This window comes from Lytechinus variegatus, chromosome 11, assembly GCF_018143015.1.
Source record: "Lytechinus variegatus isolate NC3 chromosome 11, Lvar_3.0, whole genome shotgun sequence".
Classification (NCBI taxonomy): Eukaryota; Metazoa; Echinodermata; class Echinoidea; order Temnopleuroida; family Toxopneustidae; genus Lytechinus; species Lytechinus variegatus.
The window spans coordinates 7,962,178-7,985,655 of record NC_054750.1 but is presented as its reverse complement, the minus strand read 5'-3'; the positions used below and the strand labels follow the sequence as shown (position 1 = coordinate 7,985,655).

Sequence of the window (23,478 nt, the reverse complement as noted above, 5' to 3'; positions counted from 1 at the left end):
TACAAGAATTATCCGAAATCCTTTGTTCTTTGAATAGCAGACTACATGAAGGTGCATGAGATTATTCAGATACTAAAAAATGAGTTTGTTCGGATACCTAAAGAGCGAGCACGTGTCCATATCGTGCATGCAATATCGAATCGATACCGTATAAGTATCGAACGTCGAGATTGCCGGTGTTGCGTTTTCGAGTGAATTGAATTTGTGGAGACTCGTATAATCATCTCTATTTCGAATTGAGGACAACATTACTCTGTGTTCCGAAAGAACTGGAATTCCTGTATTTAACTGTGAGTATATAAAAAACTTAAAAATGTGTTTTGGGTGAAGAATTCTTGTGTTCTTGCTCATTACCGGTGGTACGGTACCGGCGGCGAGCAGCGGCTAAAATTTTGCGGGAAATGATTGGTCTCTTCCGGGACATCGTCGGCGTATCGCATTGAGAAGCACAGTCATTTCCAATTTTCGCGCACTATTTGGAATATGAATTCAGACAGAGACACAGACTTCCATATGTCCCCTCCACTAAAATTGAAAAAAAAAAATATGGATCTGGTCAATATTTAATTTAAGGCCAGAAACAGAAATCTGATATTAAAAAATTGAGGAAATGTATGCTTACTCTGAGCCACAGAGCCAGGGATTCCATTCCATTCATCTGCGTGTACGTTACCGCCAAAAAACCTCAAACTTTCGCCCCCGAGATTTCTACTTTCCTTCTAATCTAAAGATCTAGATTGTAGCCCTAGGCCTAGCTAAATCATGCAGACATCTTACATCTAATGTACCTATTGTAAATGGATACAACTTCATTTCCGACATTTCTACGCTATCGATTTCATTTTTAAACAAGCATTCATTACAAAAATCAGAAAAATATTATGAAGAGACTGGGGAGAGCTGTCCGAATGTTTACGCCGTCATCTTGTTTGTTATTGTTAATCGCTAACATACAGACGCGGCTTTTTGGCGGTACACGCAGATGAATAGAATGGAATCCCTGGCTTCGTTGAGAGTAAGCATACGTTAGTAAATACTCATAGGAGCCTCCTGGCTAATCATGATTCAAGTCTGGGACTGGGCCCACATTCACAGATTTAACCTGAGATCTACATGTATCAAACGTACCACATTGCGATTGATGCATACGAACGCTCATATTATCCCAGTACCATTCGTATCTGGAATCATCTACCAGCTAAAGCAGTTACTGCCCCATCAGTTACTGTCTTCAGGGGGGCTGCCCTTCCTGTCAGTCATCAGAGGGTTAAAGCCTCCTGTAGGTTCCAGGATGCTGTAAGCACTAGGAGCATGTTTTTTACTTGCACTTCACCAATTGTATTGTAAGTAGAATTCCAACAAAATTGTCTGCTCCATCACCTTCTGTCACAGCACATCCCATCCCAGTTTAGCTTGGAAGAGCTGCTTAAGGGATTATTCCTTCAAGGTTCAAGGTGCCAGCTGTTTTGTGTAACTATAAATAATCATCTTTATTGTCTGTGGTTTGAAGCGTTGGAGAATATGCTGCCATAAAATTAAGTTAGGGTTAAGTAAACTTAAAAAATAAAAGTAAAGTAGGTCTAAAGAGTTAATTTGTGATCCTAAACTTAAGTGTGTTAATTCAGAAAGCAACATGAATTAATTTGCATTTCGTTGTCTCTCCATCTCTTAAAACTCCTTGGAAGAATCAACAATAAAAAAAAAATTGAATGGGATCTCAAGTACAGTTGATAGTCTACACATACATTTATGAGATTGGAAATAAAACTTTGATTCTCTACTTCTCGAGAATCAGAATGTCAAATCTTTACCCGGCAGCATGCAAAGGCTTTAAATTAAATAATAATAATAATTGCCTGTCTATGAGTTTGACTTGTGTACAGAAGGTCATCCTCATTTCTTGAAAGCAAGTTTTATTTACACAGTGGTTTATGTCTGAAGACCCACTTGTTAATTGAAAGTTCCATTCAGGGTCACCCATGGTTTCAAATCATCTCGCATGCGAAGGATTCATATGTTAATTTGTGGAGCGTTGTGGCCCAGTGGATTAGTCTTCGGACTTTGAAACAGAGGGTCGTGGGTTCGAATCCCAGCCATGGCGTAATTTCCTTCAGCAAGAAATTTATCCACATTGTGCTGCACTCGACCCAGGTGAGGTGAATGGGTACCCGGTAGGATTTTTCCTTGAACGCTTTAGCGCCTATATGGCGGCTCAGCTACAGCCGGGGTAATAATATGATACCAATTATCAAAGCGCAGTAGAGTATATGCACATAGTAGCTGCGCTATATAAATGGACCTATTATTATTATTATTATTAGGTGGTCTGTCATTTATGACAGATCACCTCTTAATTTCGTCAATTTCTTCTTATTTATTTTTAACGATTTTTTTGTCGCCAAGTTATCTCAAAATCGACTTGATCAATTTCATTGAATTTCATGTCATTTATAGGATCTGTCATGGACACGTCAGAATAAGCTTTTCAAGGTCAACAGTTCATGATGACGTCATCTAGGCGCCATTTTGTAAAATCACATTATCAATCACATCTCCATTATCAATTATCAAAAATCAATCAAATTTACATCACATCAACTTCAGGTCAAGGGTCATCAGGTCATGTCATCAAAGGTCACCTGTAGGTCACGACGCGCGCGTACGCGCGCGTCAAAATTTCAAAATGCTAAAAATCACCTTTTGACCAAACGAGAGTACGTTTCAGGTCATTTTAAGCATTTCAAAATTTTGTGCGCGCGTTTCCGCGCGTAACGCCTATACGCAACGCAGAAAAACCGTTTTTTTTTACATCATTGCATTGATAATAAAATTCTGAACAATTTGATACCTTGATCAACCTTCTACGACCATTAATAACGAAATTAACACCCGTTAAAGTTTGCAGCACGTGTGCGCGCGAGCTCTCACTATAGGCCATATATGGGCAAAAACATGCCTATTGCAAATTCACTGTAGCTCTTTAAATAGTCCATTGACCCCCAATTTTTTTTCATATATCGATAGAGTATGAGTTGTAGATTTGATTTCATGTCACCATTGTCCCTAAATTATATCGTGACGTCATCAAAATAGAGCCTAAACTAAAAATTTAATTTTTTCAAAAATGACGTCATCAAATTTATGCAAATTTGGTTGTAACTTCTCGAATATAGATCGTTTTTCGCCTAGATTTCGATATGTTGTGGTTTAGAATGTACTCTTTCTCCTCAGTCAACATGAATATTCGTTTTGAGAAACGCATCATTGCGTAAAACAGCGATGAAAAGAGGCATGTCATTTTTCCTCATTTTGCGTGTAATCTCTATGGGACATGACTTTTTCTCAAAACCAGATTCGACATTCCTCTATTTCGTGAGCCATATCTCCATTTTTTCTTGTCAGTTTTCTTTAAGCTTTTAGTATGTTGTAGCTGAGATTCTAAGCTTTCGCAAGTGTGCCCTTCATTTTTTGATCAGATGCCGAGATCATGCCCGTATTTCACTTGCAAAATTGGACTTGTAATTCTCAAAATTGCTTACGTGTATTCTCTATGGGGAATATCGTGGCTTTGACTGCTTCTTAAAGGGCGCGGGTTCGAGTCCTGGGGTGGACAAGATGAATTTTTTTTTCACTTTTTTTTTTCTTTTTGCCACTTCTTACATGATCCTTTATGATAATTTAAAGGTATAAAAGTTTAAATTTAGCAAGATAAAACAGATTATAATTACTTTTTTTCATATCACATGTATTTTGCGTGTAATCTCTATGGGACATGACCTTTTCTCAAAACTAGATTCGACATTCCTCTATTTCGTGAGCCATATCTCCATTTTTTCTTGTCAGTTTTCTTTAAGCTTTTAGTATGTTGTAGCTGAGATTCTAAGCTTTCGCAAGTGTGCCCACCATTTTTTGATCAGATGCCAGGATCATGCCTGTATTTCGCTTGCAAAATTGGACTTGTAATTCTCAAAATTGCTTACGTGTATTCTCTATGGGGAATATCGTGGCTTTGACTGCTTTCTAAAGGGCGCGGGTTCGAGTCCTGGGGTGAACAAGATGATTTTTTTTTCACTTTTTTTTCTTTTTGCCGCTTCTTACATGATCCTTTATGATAATTTAAAGGTATAAAAGTTTAAATTTAGCAAGATAAAACAGATTATAATTACTTTTTTTTCATATCACATGTATTTTGCGTGTAATCTCTATGGGACATGACCTTTTCTCAAAACTAGATTCGACATTCCTCTATTTCGTGAGCTATATCTCCATTGTTTCTTGTCAGTTTTCCCTGAGCTTTTAGTATGTTGTAGCCGAGATTCTAAGCTTTCGAAAATATGCTCTCCATTTTTTGATCAGATGCCGGGATCATGCCCGTATTTCGCTTGCAAAATTGGAATTGTAATTCTCAAATTTGCTTACGTGTAATCTCTATGGGGAATATGCTAGCTCAATGGATAACGCATTTGACGTGTTCGTCCGTATTGCTGACGTGAAGGTCCGTGTTGCTGACGTGGTGGTCCGTGTAGCTGACGTGTAGGTCCGTGTTGCTGACGTATTGGTCCGTGTTGACGACGTGCTCTGCCGGCATGATCCGTGTAGATCCGTGTGAAGCTGCCGTGTTGATGCCGTGTTCACAGTCATCTGGGGCAAAACTATCCCGGACCTCCCCGGATCATGCCGGCATTGCAGTGTTGATCCGTGAGGTATAATCATCTATCTTGTATGTATCTGTTTGAAGATGTATGTCTGACGATTGTCATCACCACATCAATAATCACATTTAGTAATGGTCAAAACTTATTCTTAGGATGTCTACGATCAAGATTATCAATGATATCTAAATGATTTATTTCATACATCAGACGGCACTGAATGACAAATCATGACAGACCACCTAATTCGTCCGCATGACGAATTAAATTCTAGTTATTATATGCACCTGGTGCACGCAAATCTTTCACACCCTTTTTACTAAAATAACAATGACTTTACATCATAGCTAAGAATTCCAATTGTGCTATGACACTTACCGAACTATATGGATCGTTTGTTGACTTCTCTTTGCTGTTTTTTTAAATAAAATAAGAGCATTTTTTCGTGATCTTCACGTAGATACCTCTTGCTCAGTGTGGATATCAATTTTTGCCTAAAGAGGGCGCGCGATATTATTCACAAGCCGGTTTGTTAACGGTTTTGCAGCTTGTACTGCTAGCTGCATTGTAGGCGATCAGCATTATTTTCTTGCTCGTTCAATCCACTTTGTTTTAGTATTGCTAACCTTGCATGTTGTACAGATGATGCAGGGTCTATGCCTGCAGACTAAAACATGCCAAGTTGTGGTACAATCTGAAAATAAATTCAGGCAAATTAATACCCAAACTATTGCCCAAATAAGCAACACATTCCAACCAGTTGTCAGACTTTTTTTTCCAAGCGATTGTCCCACATGTGCTTTTCTTGTTTGTTGATATACAGTGTGGTAATTTTTCTACTCTTTCCATGATTTCACAGAGTTTTGTTTAATGTATTCCAGGTCTAAATCCAATATAAAATGGAGGTAATAATCTTTGATTTTGAAGACTTTATTATGAAATCATTGCTTGCTGCAAATCTGTGTACAGGATTTGATTTTCAAACCACATGTGACTTTATGTCAGAGTGAATTCCCCCTTTAAATGATCCTTCCTGTGTATGCGTTAATGTTAAATTTTGCTGTTAAAATTTTGCATGAATATTGTTATGATACATGTAGTTCAACAGGTTTCCTGTTATGCAAACAATATAGTGTAATTGATTTACGGAAATTGCATCATTTGTTGAAAAAAAAACATTTTAAAACGATTTAAAATATTTTGAAACGATGAAAAATGTTTTTTTTATTTTTTATTTACCCTGTATAAAATGGAGGTAATTACCCTTGATTTTGAAGACTTTATTATTAAATTATTGCTTGCTGCAACTCTGTGTACACTTGGCTGTAAGTCTACATGTGAGACAAGGATTTAATTTTGAAACCACATGTGACTTTATGTCAGAGTGAACGCCCCCTTTAAATGATCCTTCCTGTCCATGCTTTAATGTTGAATTTTGCTGTTAATTACATGTACGCGAATATTGTCATGATACATGTGGTTCAACAGATTTCCTGTTATGCAAACAATAAAGTGCAATTGATTTACAGAAATTGCAGGTGGAAAAAAACATTTTGAAATAGAATTATAATGAAAAATATTTTATTTGTTTTTTAGATAAAAACTGTTTTTTTATTTACCCTGCATAAAATGGAGGTACATGTAATTACCCTTGATTTTGAAGACTTTATTATGAAATCATTGCTTGCTACAACTCTGTGTACACTTGGCTGTAAGTCTAAGACAAGGATTTAATTTTCAAACCACATGTGACTTTGTGTCAGAGTGAACTCTCCCTTTAAATGATCCTTCCTGTGAATTCTTTCATGTTGAATTTTGCTGTTAATGACGCTATTGTCATAGTTCAACAGGTTTCCTGTTATACAAACAACATGATGCAACAGTCCTTCTTTAAAGGACAAGTCCACCCCAACAAAAACTTGATTTGAATAAAAAGAGATAAATTCAACAAGCATAGCACTGAAAATTTCATCAAAATCGGATGTAAAATAAGAAAGTTATGGCATTTTAAAGTTTCACTTATTTTCAACAAAATAGTTATATGAACTAGCCAGTTACTTCCAATGATGACATCACTCACTATTTCTTTTGTATTATATGAAATATGAAATATTTTTATTTTCTCGTCATTGTCATGTGAAATGAAGTTTCATTCCTCCCTGAACATGTGGAATTCCATTATTTTAACATTTTGTGCTTCAGGCAATGAGGTCCTAATCATCAAATTCGTAAAAATTGAAATATTGTATAATTCAAACAATAAACAACAAAAGAAATAGTGAGTGAGTGACGTCATCGACTCATTGGATGTAACTGGCTCGTTCATATAACTATTTTGTTGAAAATAAGCGAAACTTTGAAATGTTATAACTTTCTTATTTTACTTCCGATTTTGATGAAATTTTCAGCATTGTGCTTGTCTGATTTTTCTCTATTGATTTAAATAAACATTTTTCTGAGGTGGACTTGACCTTTAATAGTTGGAGTGGGGGTGTCCCTGTCTATTGCAATCATGTAGGAGACCTTCCATAATTGTAGTCTGTGCACACTTTTCACCTTTTTTTCTTCAGATTTTCATTTATAATATAATGATAAATAAATACATGTATATTTAAGACTTGTATAGCACACCAGGGAAAAATTACATGGGGGCTGGGGGCAATTAAGCCCCTATTAGTCCCATTAATTGCAATGTTAAAGCTTATCCAATGTTGCAGATTTAGGCAGTAAGTTGTAAAAATGCCCCCTCCAACATGAAATAATTTTTTTTGCCTGATAGCACATTTTCCATCTTAAAGGGATGATCCAGGTTGAAAGTATTTATAGCTTAATAAATAGAGTAGAATTCACTGAGCAAAATGCCGAAAATTTCATCAAAATCGGATAACAAATAACAAAGTTATTGAATTTTAAAGTTAAGCAATATTTTATGACAACAGTCGTCATGAATATTCATTAGGTGGGCTGATGATGTCACATCTTTACTTGTTCTTTTGTATTTTATTATGTGAAATTATGTTTATTCACTTTTTTCCTCCAAGAACTAGCAAAATTGGATTGACAACTGTGCATTGGATATTTATTGCTGCAACTTATTTCATTATAAGGGAGACATATTAACACAAAATAGTGAAAAAAATTATGATTTTATATAACATATTAAAGAAAACGGAAAGTGGAGATGTGACATCATCAGCCCACCTAATGAATATTCATGACAACTGTTTTCAAAAATTTTTGCTAATCTTTAAAATTCAATAACTTTATTATTTGTTATCCGATTTTGATGAAATTTTCGGCATTTTGCTTAGTGAATTCTACTCTATGTATTAAGACATAAATAATTTTAGCCCGGACCACCCCTTTAATTAGATGCTCTAGGTGCTTCAGTGCATTAAAGAAAAAAAAACAACTTATGATCACGTTTGAACTTAAACAATGGAAACAATAAGTCGATATCTGTCAAAAAGCATTCATGTATTATTTTGTCTTTAGGCTTAGCTTTATAAAGTAAACTTGTTAATTCGTTGGTAGTTGTTCAACGTCATGAAAAAAAACTCTCAGTCATATTTGTGTGTTTGTGTCTTTTATTTTGAATAGAATTTAATTGTTTTATTCACCATTCACCATGTTGGATGGGATATCCTAGGACAATAACAGGGGCACTGTGGCCAATCAATAGGGTATCTTGGGCCATGGTCTTGATGACCTTAGATCGATTTAAACCCTGTACATGCACATTGACTTATATTTAATGTTCTGAAATGAATAAAGGAAAAGATTTATTGCTACACGCATCCATTACTCTGCTGTGCAAACCTTCACTTTAGTAAAGGGTCTGAACGTGCAGCCTACTATTGCCTCGTGTACTTAAGGCCCTCTTGTTTTGTATGTGCTAGTCTTAATGTGGAGACTCGCTTATTGATTTAAGTTTCAATCAGCGTCTGTGCCTGCAGACTATGCATCCGTGCAGATTGGGGGAGGGTTGTTCCAGTCTAGAAAGAAATAGATCTTGGTGGTCTGCTACATGTACATGTACATGTACATGTATTTCATCAAGAGAACATTACTTGCAGGGCTGAGTCATTTCTGATTTTTTTTTTCTTTTTTGATCATGTCTGAATTTTAGCGCTGGATTCTGATGATGAAATGCTGATCAGGTTAAAGAATTCTAACATAAATGTATGTGTACTGTACTAAAAAGAATTTTAAAAGTGTTGGTAACCACCGATTATTTTGTTCTCCAAAACTCACTTGAGTTGTTACAATGATTCAACAAGGAAATATGCTGGTAAATCACTACCTTTTGAGAGTTGTTCATATACCCATACATTGTAATATATATATATATTTTATATACATGTAAAGTATAAATGAACAAATAGATGTACATTTATCCATCACCATCAAGTTTACTGATGATATGTTCATGTTATTTGTTTTGTTAAATCCCTGTGTACTTGGAATGATCTCTTGCCTGCCTTCAACTCTGGTTTTAACTTTTTACATTGTTGCCACTTGTCGCTTGAAGGCACAGTATGGTAACCAAACCTCGCTCTTGATTGCATTCTTTTGGCAGTAACATCTTGTAAGCTTCGGGATATACATGTACATGTAAATTCCATTGGTGAGTTAATAAATGAGGAGGAACCATGTGAAAATTACTAGTTACTGCTCATTTAGGTATAAAAAACTTTGATTATTTTTCTGCAGGGAACAGGGGTGCAGTATACAGTAGGCTAAGCATCAGAATGGAATGAAAGGGAGAAGGTCTGAGTCATGGTTATTTGCTAGAGATCACATGTCCTCTACAGCAAAGAACAATGAAAACAAAAGGGGATGGGGGAAGATACTGTATTAGCAACTTCCAGTTGTCATGAGACATCATACATGAAGTTAAGTGCATACTGTAGACAAGCAAAAAAAAAAGTGTAGTCCCATTTCCTTGAGTTCAGGTGTTTTAATTCCAATATTGTGAGATCACTACATTTTAAGTACATGTAGAAGAAATGAGTGAACCTTGAAATGGATTGCAGTTGAGTTTAGATTCATACATGTATGTTCCATTTGCATTTGCAATCACCTGCTAAACTGAGCTGAATATAATAGAACATTAAAGAAGTAATACAAAGCAATAGGAAAACTCACTGACATGTAATTATAGACTGCATCTGAAAATTCTAAAAAGTAGTAATCATTGAGTAGAAATGACCTGTAAATTGTGTAGTGCTTATAGTTTGTACTCTACATGAACAGTATGAAAATATTCTAGTCCTATATTATCACCACAACACCCAACTAAATTTTCATTTACATGTAGGTCATGGTCATGTAGCTTTTTAATATGTGGAAAAAAAAGAAACATAAAAACTACTTATTAATCAATTGGATGCCCGAGGCCTCGCAATATTCATTTCAAGTGCTTTTCAGCGAGGTAGCCTATACCATGTGGCAGATGTGGTTTGAGGGAGATGAAGGTACGTCCTCATCATCCACTTTCAAGATGTGCTTCTGAATGCCATCCTCTATGGACCTACCCACTTGAGTGATACCAGAGGCATACTTTTTCCCCCTTCCTTGGGCTCGCCAAAACAAGATATCCTGTCTCTCTTGATCTATCTCTCATGAATGCTTCTTGAATAAGAGAGAGAGAGAGAGAGAAAGAAAGACATACAGAATGACCCATACACTCACATAGATGTATGAAATGCCTACTAAGAGAGACATAGTGAGAGAGAGAGACAGGGAGAGAGGAGAGTGGGAGATAACTTGAGTGAGACAGAAGGGAGATACAAGAGATTAGGATTTTAGAGTGACAATTGGCATGATGAAAAGGAGTTAATAAATATTGAAATCAACAGCCAGTCTGTCATTGACTTGTAGAAATTAATCACTATTCAGGATGATATGTTGTAAATAGATTGGACTTGACAAAGTGGGCATGCCCATTTTTCTTTCCAAAAAATGACATCGCCTCTTTCAGATATTAAGGATAGATTGTACAAATTACTACAAACCGTTGGTTTAATGATAACAACAAATAGATAACAATTTAAAAATATTGAATGATAGTTGATGTTAAAAATTAATATTAGAACTGTATGTGTACATGCGCATGTTTATATAACTACAGTAAAAGGCAAATTTATTAAAAAGACAAACAAAAAATAATATAAACCACTCCTGTACTTGAAAGAAATATCAGTTTATTTTTATGAATATCAATGAATAATTAGGCTTATTCCAGTATAATAGGCAGTTTTAATCCTTGCTGTGGAATATTGAAATAGATGTGTTATTTATCAAGCCATGGTTATTTGCGAGCAAGTGAGAAAGACGGATGAGAGGGGCATTCACATTCGTGTATATTCAATGAATTGAATGCGTCTCTGTCTGTCCATATGGGATTTCTAGAGTACCTTGTGGTAAATTGCAAATTTACAAGGGTTGAATGGGGTTGCACCCATTGCAAGCTGCAGGATTCCACCATTCTACACTGTATCTCATAAAAAAGAGGAAACAAAAATTTCAAATTATTTTTCTAGCAGAATCAGTCAAGGTGGGATATTTTATGTGTTTGCATTTTATGTGACAATATAAGCAGATGCTTGAGCTGTTGTCACACCTTTGGATATATGAAATACATACAATATAAACTACTAAAAAGTCAAAACCAACGATTACACTAAGAAAAAAAAAACTAAACGAATTACGTGCCACAACTATACAAATACATTGTCTTTACAAGAAGTGTGTTAGGAGTAATGATAATTGAAATTATATCAATCTTTAAGTTTAAAATGTACAGTACAACAAAATAGTGTATTGCTAAAAAAACTAAAAAATTACATCTTAGTTTCAAGTATGTGTTTTACCCCCTTTTGAAGGAATGCACTGATAACATATTCCTAGTACTACATGTAGTAGGTAGGGAATTCCAAACATCAGGTCCATAATGTTTGATAGATTTGTGAGCCAACAGCGAGCGAGGGTTATAAAAATGCATATTAAATGCTTGTCTTGTGTGGTAGGTATAGATAGTATTATTTTGTTGAAACATAGTGGAAAAGCAGGTAGGTATTAATTATTTTGCAATTAAATTGATACATAAAAAGGGATATTTGAAGAAAATGGACATCATCAACATTAAGACATTGCAGCTTTATAAAGAGATACATGTATGTATTCAGAGACGCGTATGTACCTTGCATCTTAAATGAATGGCCCTTTCTGATTTCTTTGTTTAATGTTTATATCACTGAATGTCTTTAATAATGACAGTGGATGCAGGTTAAAATGGCATGTCTGTGCAAATATGTTCTGTCAGGTTTAAGTTTTTAGCTCATCCGGCCCAAAGGGCAAGATGAGCTTATGCCGTGGCGTGGTGTCCGTCGTCTGTCGTCCGTCCACAATTTCAAAATGCTACTACTTCGCCATTTTAAGTCTGATTTCAATTCTGTTTGCTTTATATGAGAGCACTAGGTGGGGGATTCAAAACTTCTACACAGAATTTTGAAATTCATTAAATATGCTAATTTATGCGCATTTTTCAAAATTCACATAAAATGCAAACTTCTTCTTTATTTGTTGACCGATTTTGAATTTTTTGCTTTCATCTGGTAGAGCTTCATGAGGTTCACCAAACTTCTACACAGAATTTTGAAATGTTTATGCTAATTTATGCATATTTTATAAAAATTCACATAAAATGCTTCTTCTTTATTTGTTGACTGATTTTGATTTTTTTTCTTCCATCTGGTAGAGCTTCATGAGGTTCAATAATCTTCTTCACAGAATTTTGAAATTTTGACTAGAACAATTTTTATGCTAATTTATGTGAAATTAATTTATTCATATTTTTAGAAATTCACATAAAATGCTTTTTCTTCTTCAATTGTTGACCGATTTTTACTTTTTTTCTTCTTCCATCTTGTAGAACTTCATGAGGTTCACCAACCTTCTACACAGAATTTTGAAATTTTCATTAGAAAATTACTAATTTATTTCGCTAATTTATGCAAAATTTATTCAGAAATCACAGAAAATGCCTCTTCTTTATTTGTTGACAGATTTGATATTTTTTCTTCCATCTGGTAGAACTTCATGAGGCCCACCAAACTTCTAATTTTGAAAATTTCAGTAGAAAATAATTAATGCTAATTTCTTTTTAATGCTAATTTCTTCATCAATTTCAATTCTATATCCTCAATTTATCTCACCAATATAATTCACTACAGTGTCAACTAGGCTGAAATTAAAAATTTTGTTGCAAGATGTCGGATGAGCTCCACATCATTGATGTGCTAGTTATTGGTTTCTATATGTCATGGATGACCAAAAGTATTTAGTCTCTAACCAAGGAGGAGATTTTTTCTCATTCTAGTATTGTTGCAAAATTTGAAACCAAAACATGATGATTATGATATACATCCCTACAATTATAGGGTTTCCTCTTTTGTGGGACACAAATGTTGAATTGTTGAGATTTGAATCTCAGTTTTACAGACATTTAGTGTGCTAATCATCACCACAGTATATGGAGTGCTTCCTTTGCTGCTCTACTGTAGAAGAAGAAAACAATTCTTGATTACCAACACTTGATTTATATTTGTATATAAATCAGTGTAAATCATTTTCCCTGAATTGTTGATGGCAAGGTTTTAAAGGGGCCCCAAGCTCTGGACATAGTGGTTTTCCTACCACGGGGCTTCATATATGTTCAGGATCGGCTTGATACCCTTACATTTTGAACTACCGGAATTAGAAATTGACGATTTTGGTTATCTACATTGTATATTGAAGAACAAGAATACTTTGAAGCATAAAAAAAAATAATGTTTATTGGCAAATATTGTAGTAAGAATGCTGTGATAAGACAACGTGGTTGTGTTGCATCCTTGATAAAGAAGAAGGGTTGTCATGAGGTGCTTTAGGTCTTGAGATTGTTATTATCATAATCATTGAGATTCATGTATCATGATTTTTGAAAGCAATGCAGGTGAAACCCCATATTACTTACATGTAGAGCATGTCCATGTATTGTAAGAGATTATACAGTAGTCTTGAAGACACAAACTGCTCAAAACTAAATGGAAAGTATTGTGCCTTATAATTGAACTGGAATAATGGCCTTTTCAAGTGACAAATACATATACATTTAAAACGTACTTGTAGTTTCACATCCTAGGTAGACAGACACTTATCAGTCCTGGGGCCCATTGCAGAAAGAGTTGCAATCAAATGCAACCCTAAAAATCATGCCCAACTTCATTTTCAGCCAGTCAACAGTGCGCATTTAGGACTTGCGATTGATTTTTTTGACTTGCGTTTAAACGCAACTCTTTCTGCAACGGACCCCAGATAATATTTTGTACATGTAGCTGAATGTGGAAAAGAAGAAGAAGGAAAAGAAGGAGAAAGACGAGAATGAGGAGGGGGGAGAAGGGAAATGAGAAGAGAGTGAGAAGAAGAGAGTAGGGGAAAGAGAAAGAGAAGGAGAAGAAGAAAGAGTTGAGTTGAGTTTATTTACTTACATGTAACAACAATATCAATAACGATAACAATGTGTTAACATCACAGCACAAACGTAACTATTCTAGTATACAGATGCAATTGCTAACATTATATAGGATAAAATGAAAATACAAACGATAAATCTGAATACATGAAATGTGACATGCATTTAATGCCATTTATAAACCTAAAACAAATGTTTTAATAATTTTTAAGATCCTAGTCACAGTTTCCAATATTGACGATTGAACAAAAAGAGGAGGAGGATGAGGAAAAGAAGGATTTTATCAAGGCATGAAACTTTGAAATGTCTTTCCTTGTCATATTGGCATGGGCCCTATAGGGCCTCCCTGTATATGTCTCTTTCTCTCATCTTTCTCTTTTCTGTGTGACTTCTTGATTTGTCAAAGAAACACTTTGAAGACCAGTCATTAGCCTACAGTTGTATCTTAAATCTCTCCTTTTAATATGTTGCACTTCAAATATACATTTTTTTAAAAGAAATTGTTTCATTTTCATGATTTTTTTTTCATTTCATACCATAAATGTAAGTCTGGCTTATATAGTGAGCATATGAAGGGGGCATTCAGAAAACAAAACTTACATGTGTATATGTACATGTAGACCTCTTGAGCTTCAAAATGCAATACACCTGTACATTGACTGTGAAGTGGGAGCCATACAAAGATGTACAAGAAGGAGCTCAAGTCTAATCATGCTTGAAGTAAATTGTTATAACTTAAATTTGTGCATTTACATTAGCTCTCATACAATTATTTTTGTGAACATGTATGAATTGATGCCTTTTTGAGAATAACATATACACATAAGGTTACCATAAGAAAGGAATGTTTTTCTCCTAAAGCTGTTTCTTCATTGCAGAAAGGGCAAATTTAATATCTAACATATATACAGTTTGGGTACCAGCACATTATGTCCACACAGTACATGTACCTGCAGTTTCTTTTCATGTATGCATTTTATAGTTTACAGAAACTTTATGAAAATTGTCAAGTAAATAACTGGCTTCATGATCAATAGGGCTTTTATCGTTGAGAAAATTCTCTGTCAATATCATGCTAAAATTATCCGAAATCGATTAATATTGACAAAAGAACATAATCAATATGCATTTTTAATGCGATGTCACATACTCGCATCTGGTCAAAATTTTTATCTGCCACTGTACCAAGAATGCTTTAAAATCCACGTCATTGGATGGGAATGACTGCATTAAACATCTTTTAACAAACATATTTAGCATAAATACATCCTAACCTTTCACTACATCCTAACCTTTCACGTTATTAGCATTATTTTAGGGTTGGATGAAGTTTTATCAATAATTTTGGGGCTTTTTGGACATCATTCTGAGCAGTCAACATCTTTCGCCTATCCACCATTTTGATATTGTGCAATACATCTTCTGACGTAGAGGGCAGCAAACGGCTGTGTGCTAGCCGCCTTCTACGTTAGTTGGTACTTTGCTAAAATTGAGCTTGCACTTGTGATGTTTTTGATTGGATCGAATGGAGTCGAGTGCAGTCATGATCTCACCCCTACTTTGCTATAATAATAGCGCAGTGGGGGTGAGATGGTGTTTTGTGGCTAGTATTTTGTATTTGTATTTTGTTGAGATTTTGGAGCAATTTCTGTTGCTGTTCTGTGCAGTTTGAGTAAAAATACATTTTCTGTGATTTTTCCATGAAAAGCCATTTTCAAAGGGCTGTTTCCGTGAATTCGCGGGAAATCACTGTCCCTACATACATGTAATAGCGGGTATTATCGACAATGAGAGAAAGTTTATCGATATCGCTAAAGGCCACCGCACACCTTACGACCCGACCGGTCTACGACCGGCTTGTGACTGAGTGAGGGGAGATGTGTCGTCACAGCTCTTGTCAGCTTCAGAGTCGCAGACCGGTCAGAGACAAGTCGCAAGGAAAATCGAAAGGATTTGACATGTTGAATCCTTATGATTGGATCGCAAGCTCAATCCAACCTCCAGCCAATCAGACAGCAGAGTTGCATAACGTGTATTATGATAAACAACGCGCATACGCAGTAGTAAGCATAATGACATTGTGCATTTAAGAAATTATATTGATGATAAATGTGTGAATACACAAATAAAAAAAACTTTAAACTGATATCAAAATCATTTTGATCTGACAGCTGTGAGGTTTTATATTTTTGAGACATCCCTGAATTCATCTTTCCACATCGTCTACTTTTACCTTTACAGTATGTTGCTATTTTCATATTTATTCATAACACATGTATAAATTACATGTACATCAATCATATTTATGTACGTGTAGCACAGTAAGTTTTTTCAAATCTGAAATCTCATCTTCAAATGAAGTCAACTTACGGACATTTGAGCAAAGAGATTGAAGGATCCTGCTTTCTCACAAACATACGGCATATGTACTAGCACATTTCCCTGATTTGGAAAAATTCCTAGTACATGGCTAGCATTGAAGCAAAGTAGAATGCATACGTATTAGACAGGTTCTGGTGTTCTGGAATTCTTCCCTGACTCATACATCTTGTATAGTAATATTAAGGTAAATTTTTTTATTATTATTATTATTAAGATACATGTAGTATCTGATCATCTATTTGTAAACAAATGTCATGATCTGTTCTACATTCTGGTTCCTGTAGCTCTAAGTTGCTGTGTCAGTTTCATTGTGAAATTTAAAGAGTATGGCCCATATTCTGTGGTCAGGTTTAATGTAAACTCATGTTTAAAGTTGTGGTTTAAGTATGGAAAGCCAATTGTGACATAAATCACAAACAGTAGAGATATAATATTTCAGCTCATTTGACTCTCAAATCATTCTCAATTGTCCAGGAAGTATGAATAGATAATTGTCTTCATAATCAAAGAACCAGGAAAGAGCAGAGTAGACATAAGATATTATACAATAAAATTTTTACACTTTTGGCTTCCCATAATTTTAGCACAGAGTTGGGCCATGGTCTAAATTAAACCTGATTTCAGAATACAGGCCAATGAATTTAAGGATTATGGTGTATGTGAATTATATTTGATGGTACACGTATAGTAAACATTTTTCTTGAAGTGGGTTAAAATCATCCGATGGTACATGTATAAAGTAGTAAGTTATTACACCATTTTGAAAATGAAAATTTCCTTTTCAGATGAGATCTTTAGTTTACTACTGGCAACTTTTGGTGAGTTTGGTGTGCCTGGTCACAATATAAAGCCAGCATCTGTGTAACATGTATCTATTATATATTTCATCTCATCATGGATATTCTTGAAATCAAGTGCACAAATTATGTATGTTTTTACCTGGGACTGAGTTTTTGTACAACCCAATTAAACCACAAAGTTCTTTTGGTGTCACATATTTATCTCTCTTTGTTGGTGTTGCTATATTTAGAGAAAGGCCAATTGCCAAAGTACTACTTGTGTACAAAATCATATCCAGGTGACACAATACTGTAGGAAGATATTTGTAGAGCTGTTCTGATATTTTGAGTGGTTTGTTATTCTGGCATCTGCCATATTGCTTTGTTGATAGAGGATGTCATGTATTTGGGTCCACATGTCTGAATTGATCCTTAATTCATACACAATTACATGTATTTCATCAGTGCTTTTTGAATGTGCACTTGATCTTTATCACAGTCAGATATTTCTATAATATGTTTATTCAAACTGTCCAGAAAGCCTGGCTCACACCTTTGCGTTTTGGGCTTGCGTTCAGCTCAGAAAGATTTCAGTCAGAAAGATAAACTTTTATCAAACTGATATGGCTTTGTGACAAGACAACACTGCTCCTTGTCTGAACTGTGACAAAGTGATATAAGAGGCAAATCATGCATACATGTACACATAATGTGATCCTTGTCAAAAATACTGGTACCAGTCCATTATTGTGTCCTGTTTTATTTGCATCTGAAATTCAGAGACAATTAACTTTTCTACTACTATTCATACTACCACTACTACATTACTACTACTACTACTACTACTACTACGAATTCAATTGCGGTATTACAGAGATCGACTTTATTCTGTCTTGTGTTTTTGTGACAAGACAATTCACTGCTTGTGATCCTTGTCAAAAATACTGGTTCTGGTAAATTGTTGTGTCATGTATACATGTACATCATCATCTCCTTTTCCTTTTCTTCTCCTTCCTCTTCTTCTACCTCTTCTTCTTTTTCTCCTCCCCCTTCTTCTTTTTCTTCTCCCTCTCCTATTCATATTTTAATTCTTTATTATTGGTATCATTCAAGTATACTGTATAAGTCTACACGTAATGTATAGTCATCAATTCAAGTGACTCCTACCACCAAGCTAAGTTAATATCAGGCATGAAACTGAAAGGCCTTCTTGTATTAACATAAGCTTTGAAAGTGGCATTCATGTGTGTGTCTTATCTGTCAAACTATTCATTACTGTCATAATTTTTCTTTTCATTTTCAAGAGTTTGCTTTCTTCCAATTATCCCCTTTTTCATTTGCACTGTAAATCAGAATGATGTAAGGTTTATACAATGGTTGTTGTAGCAACTAAAGTTTATTTGACACCTCCTTTTTCTTAACCATCCATCTCTTCAGTAGCTCATCAATGTCCTATGAATTTTGATGAGGGGGCTATCCTTATTCATGAGTTAATTCTTATGCATACCATCCCTTGAGATCCGTACTTACCGTTGGGTGCAAATTACCAAAACTCTCTCTTCCTCTCCTTGTGTAATCACTGATCATGCCCCAAGGTCATAATCAAGGGTGGGCCCAGGAAGCTCCTTGATTTTACAAATGGGGTTGGGACATTGAAAATTGAACAATATTGTATTTGACCTAAAACATTTCATTCCCCAAATGGGCTCCTTTCCCCCAAACAAAGAAAAAAAAAATGGAAGAGAAAATAGCAGGGACCAGTGGTGAAATGTCCATCAAGAAGAGGGGGAACGGGAGCCATATAAAATTAAAATTTGCAGACTTTTCATGATAGGGGAATAACAAGGAACAGTTGAGCTCTATTTTGTGAAGGGGGGGGGGGGAGCATACGTCTCCAACATGGATTGGTGCCTGGTAAGAATGGTCCTTATTCACTTGTTTAAAGGTTAAGTACAGCAGTGATCATTAAGGGATAATTGGCTTTTTGCCTTACACTAATTAAGATGCATGTAGTACCACATTTCCAATTATTCATTGAAATATAAGTGCGAGAGATCATCTCATTTTCCAGTCTTATGTTTTCAGATTAAATTCTAGTAAAATGATTTGGGCAACCGTCACTTTCTATCCACTGATACACATTTCTTGTATTCCCTGCATGCATGGGCACAATGCATCATGCATGGTTGCATGCAAAAATCTTGTTGGATTACTACACGTGAAAGATTTTTCAAACCTACCTCATAGAAACCTCAATGTTTATGTCCTTCAATATTTTAGGCATTTGTAAACCAATATTTGCTCAAATAAGTGTCCCCTCATGTCTGAAATTTATAATCTAATAGTCATACTGAACTCTCAAAGCATAGAACAATAGGTTCAGAAAACCGTATCTACTGTATTGTTCAAATTTCAGGCTACATGTAACATGTAGACTTATACATACATGTAGCATCTGTCAAGTGAGTATTAATTAGGTCATATATTATAATATACATGTAATAATAATAATAATAATGTCATATTTTACCAAGGGTAGCCACTTCGTTTTTGAAAACTGTTCTCCCAGCGGCCCTGCTTTAATAATATGATAATGTTAATATTACCCCGGCTTAAGCCAGAAAAAGACCATTGATAAATAATGTACATTTTATAATATAAAGGGATGTCTTTAGTTACATGTAGCTAACTGTTTAAAACACTTGTCCTTAAATACAAGGATCATACAGCTAATTCCTGCAAAAATATGCCTTTGAGCAAGGTATTTTATCCACAAGTGAAAATGTACATATACACACATAATGTTCTTTTAGTTTTATCTTCTTTCATAGTGCCTTTACATTAGATTACATTAGAATGAAAACAAAAAGAAAAACCATTATAGCCAATTAATCATTGTGACTTTTAAATAGGCATGTTCCATATCAGATGAAAGGTCATTTTAATAGGTGTTGCATTATAATGAGGTGCATGTGTACATGTATTATAAGGTTTCAGTTTCTCATAAGTCAAATATTTCTGGGGTGGGGGGGTATTTGTTTGCCTCACACCACAAGCACAATTTATGATATTGTTATGCTGTGTACATGTACATATATGATGATGTGGACATGTGAGTTTAATACTCTTTTGAACCAGAACTGTGTACATTGTTTCACTTTCAGATGGTATTGACAATTGTAGAGAGATACTGTATTGGATACTTATAAATCATTCCTATATCATTAATATCAATACAAGTACCTTTACATGCCATGTAACATACAGTTCTTGATGTATACTTGTGAAGTTGAGCACTATAATCAGAATGGTGAAAAGTTTGAAAAGAAAATAAGGAATAAGAATATCATTCAGGTTTATTGGTCAAGTTTACATCAAAAAAGTTTATTTCAATCCATGTACATACATGTACATATATAAGGTAGAGAATTAATTTAAAAAAAAAATCAAAATCATATATAAGAATGACTCCTGTTACATGTAGGTCCACTTCATTGGAGTAATTCATGCTGCATCTTTTTAGCGATTTCAATTTCCGAATTTGCTCTCCACCAATCAGATACAAGTATTTCAGTAGCCTATAACAACAATAGCTTACTACATGTATGACATTATATAGAATTGCCGATAGGCATCAAGTATTTCATATTTTATATACGGGTGTGCTTCACTTAATTAAAAAAAGGATTAGAAACAATAGAATTGAGGTTATTAAAGCTTTTGATCCAACCCTCTTAAACTCCCATTCCACAGAAAGCAAGGCCTCTGAAAGACTGCTGTAAGACCATGAAACTTGCTTGGTCTTTCAACAAACTTTCAAAGACCTCTGAGGCCTTTCACTGGTCTCCGATGAATCTTTCGGTGGTCTTCGTGGTCCTCGTGATTCCCAAAATTTTTTGAAACGGTTCAAAACAGTCTTTCAGCTGTCTTTCAAGAAAAAGGTCCTCTGGTGGTTTTTCAACAGTCTTTTAATAGGGGAAAGAAATCAAGCTGAAATAGATTTGTTGATATCAAGTATTAGAGAAAAAATTGTAACTACATGTAGGGGTCCAGTGAAGTAGCACAGGGGGCATTATACAATGTACATGTAGGCCGAAGAACGAATTTATCTTTTACTTTCCACTCATCAGTGTACATACAAGTAGTACTTTTGTGATACTTGTAAAATACTTCCTGAGAGCTTTCATTTGACAGTTACCATAGTAACAGTGCTTCTCAGCCAATCAAAATAAAGGAAAGTTGTCAGATCTGACAACTTGTCAGACAAAAATATTGATGAAATGCTTTCCAGGTATCTATGGGATACAAAATCTAGCGAAAGATGTACACTGCAGAGTGCAGACTTCTTGTGATAAATCAATGTTTAGATTGGACAAGGTCTATGTTTTTTCAAAAGTTTAGGCAAGGTGAATCTGGAGAAGATTTAGTACTTGTCTGTCCAACCTTTGACTTCAGAGAATGTTGCAATGTGTGAAATGTTTATTTTGGGTTGTACTGTACATGGTGTAGCGCAATTGTTTCAGATTTGGTTGTCCAGACTGTTGTAACTTAAGTTGTATAGGGTCTTTTTTCCTCGATGGTTTTCTGTATCCATGAACTTTTCCAGAAAACAAACAAATTAATACTTGTGTAAGGTTTTAATAAAATGTATACAAGTATTAATAACTTTTATTATGGGTAATTTTTTTTTTTTACACAAAGTGGAGTCTGGACTCTTGCATGTCTTGAGAAATTTTTGATTGAGGTTTGTGCATGTATTTGTATACTGATATGGTAAAAATTCAATTAATTTATTTTCTTGTGTAATTTTGCAGATGAGTGATAGCAAGGTGATAGAGGTGGAGGTCAGTGGGAGCCGAGAATCCCAACGATATTCATCAGGACATAGCATGGATTCTTATACCAGGCCACAATCTTCACCTCCGAAAGAGAACGGTCCCCTGATGGTGGAACATTCCCCTTCTCCTCCCCTGCAGAATGGGACCCCTGGAACTCCCCCACCAAATACCAGCAATGGACATCCATCCCCTGCCTTGAAGATCAGCGCGCCCCCTCAAGACTACCCAGGGAATTACCACCACTATACCCAGATCCCTGAACATCATATCTCTGCCCCGACGTCCCCTGCGCAACACCACAACCGCATCAAGGTGCACAAGAGGGACTCTAGCTCTGCAAGCTCTTCTGATGAGGACAAACCCAGTGTGCCTTACCCTAAGACTGCTTCAACCCCAAATATCCATGTCAATAGCTTGGCAGTGGAGGTTAATGGAATGTCCGGACCGGTCAAGCGGTCAGTGTCCGCCTCACCTGGCAAGCGTCCATTGGGGATGAGCAAGATGGAAGTTCGTATGAGAGGACTATCAGGGTACGACTCAGCAACATATAGTGATTCAGACATTGGTGAGTTTTTTTTCCATCTTATTTTGAATTAAAAGAAAAACCTTCACAATCTTTATATTTTGCATTTACTGTGAAACAGGTTTACATCTCTTTCATATAAAAATTTAAAGGTGCCAGACAAAATCCAAATCTGAAAAGTGAAAAGTCCAGAAATTAAAACACTACTGTTTTGCACTCTGATGAAGTACGAGCAGTAGAGGGGAAGTGATTATAGGATTTTCTCTCTTCCTTTTTTTTTTTTTTGGGGGGGGCGAACTTTTAAGAAAAATGACAACCCAGTGGAACGGATCTTTGCTGGTTCAAGGGGCCTAAAAACTTCAATGAAAAAAAAGAGGAAGTGTTCCAGCTAATCGTTAGAATGGTAAAATGGAACATAAATGGAATTTATGGCATCCCTTTTGATAAAGCGATTCAGCTTTGCAGTATGGATACTTGGATTGGCTCCGGTCTGACGGGGCCTTAATGCTGTACAAGATAATGCATTCTTGTATCAATCCGTTAATGCTGATATTATTGATATTATTCAATAAGTCAATGCTGAGTTCTTCAGCTCTTTTAATATCAGGATAAATTTTAATTGTTCACACTAAAATTATGTGCTGAGGAGTTATGATATTAAAAACACAACTTTGTGTTTTTGCTGTATATATCTTTCATTACATTCTTTCACTTGTATTTTTCTTTCATTTTTCTTCCATATCAGAGTGGTATATTGATTGTTATAATTTCCATCTTGGTAGTTTCT

The 23,478-nt window shown here is 35.2% G+C and overlaps 1 protein-coding gene across 1 annotated transcript; it reads left to right on the top strand.

Moving 5' to 3' along the window:
• Positions 1–200: 200 nt before the first annotated feature.
• On the top strand, positions 201–22,955 carry LOC121424333 (extensin-like). The gene is made up of 2 exons (XM_041619976.1): positions 201–290; positions 22,145–22,955. Exon 2 carries the CDS (start codon positions 22,145–22,147, stop codon positions 22,763–22,765), a length of 621 nt encoding a protein of 206 aa, XP_041475910.1. The 5' UTR covers positions 201–290; the 3' UTR covers positions 22,766–22,955.
• Positions 22,956–23,478: the final 523 nt, after the last annotated feature.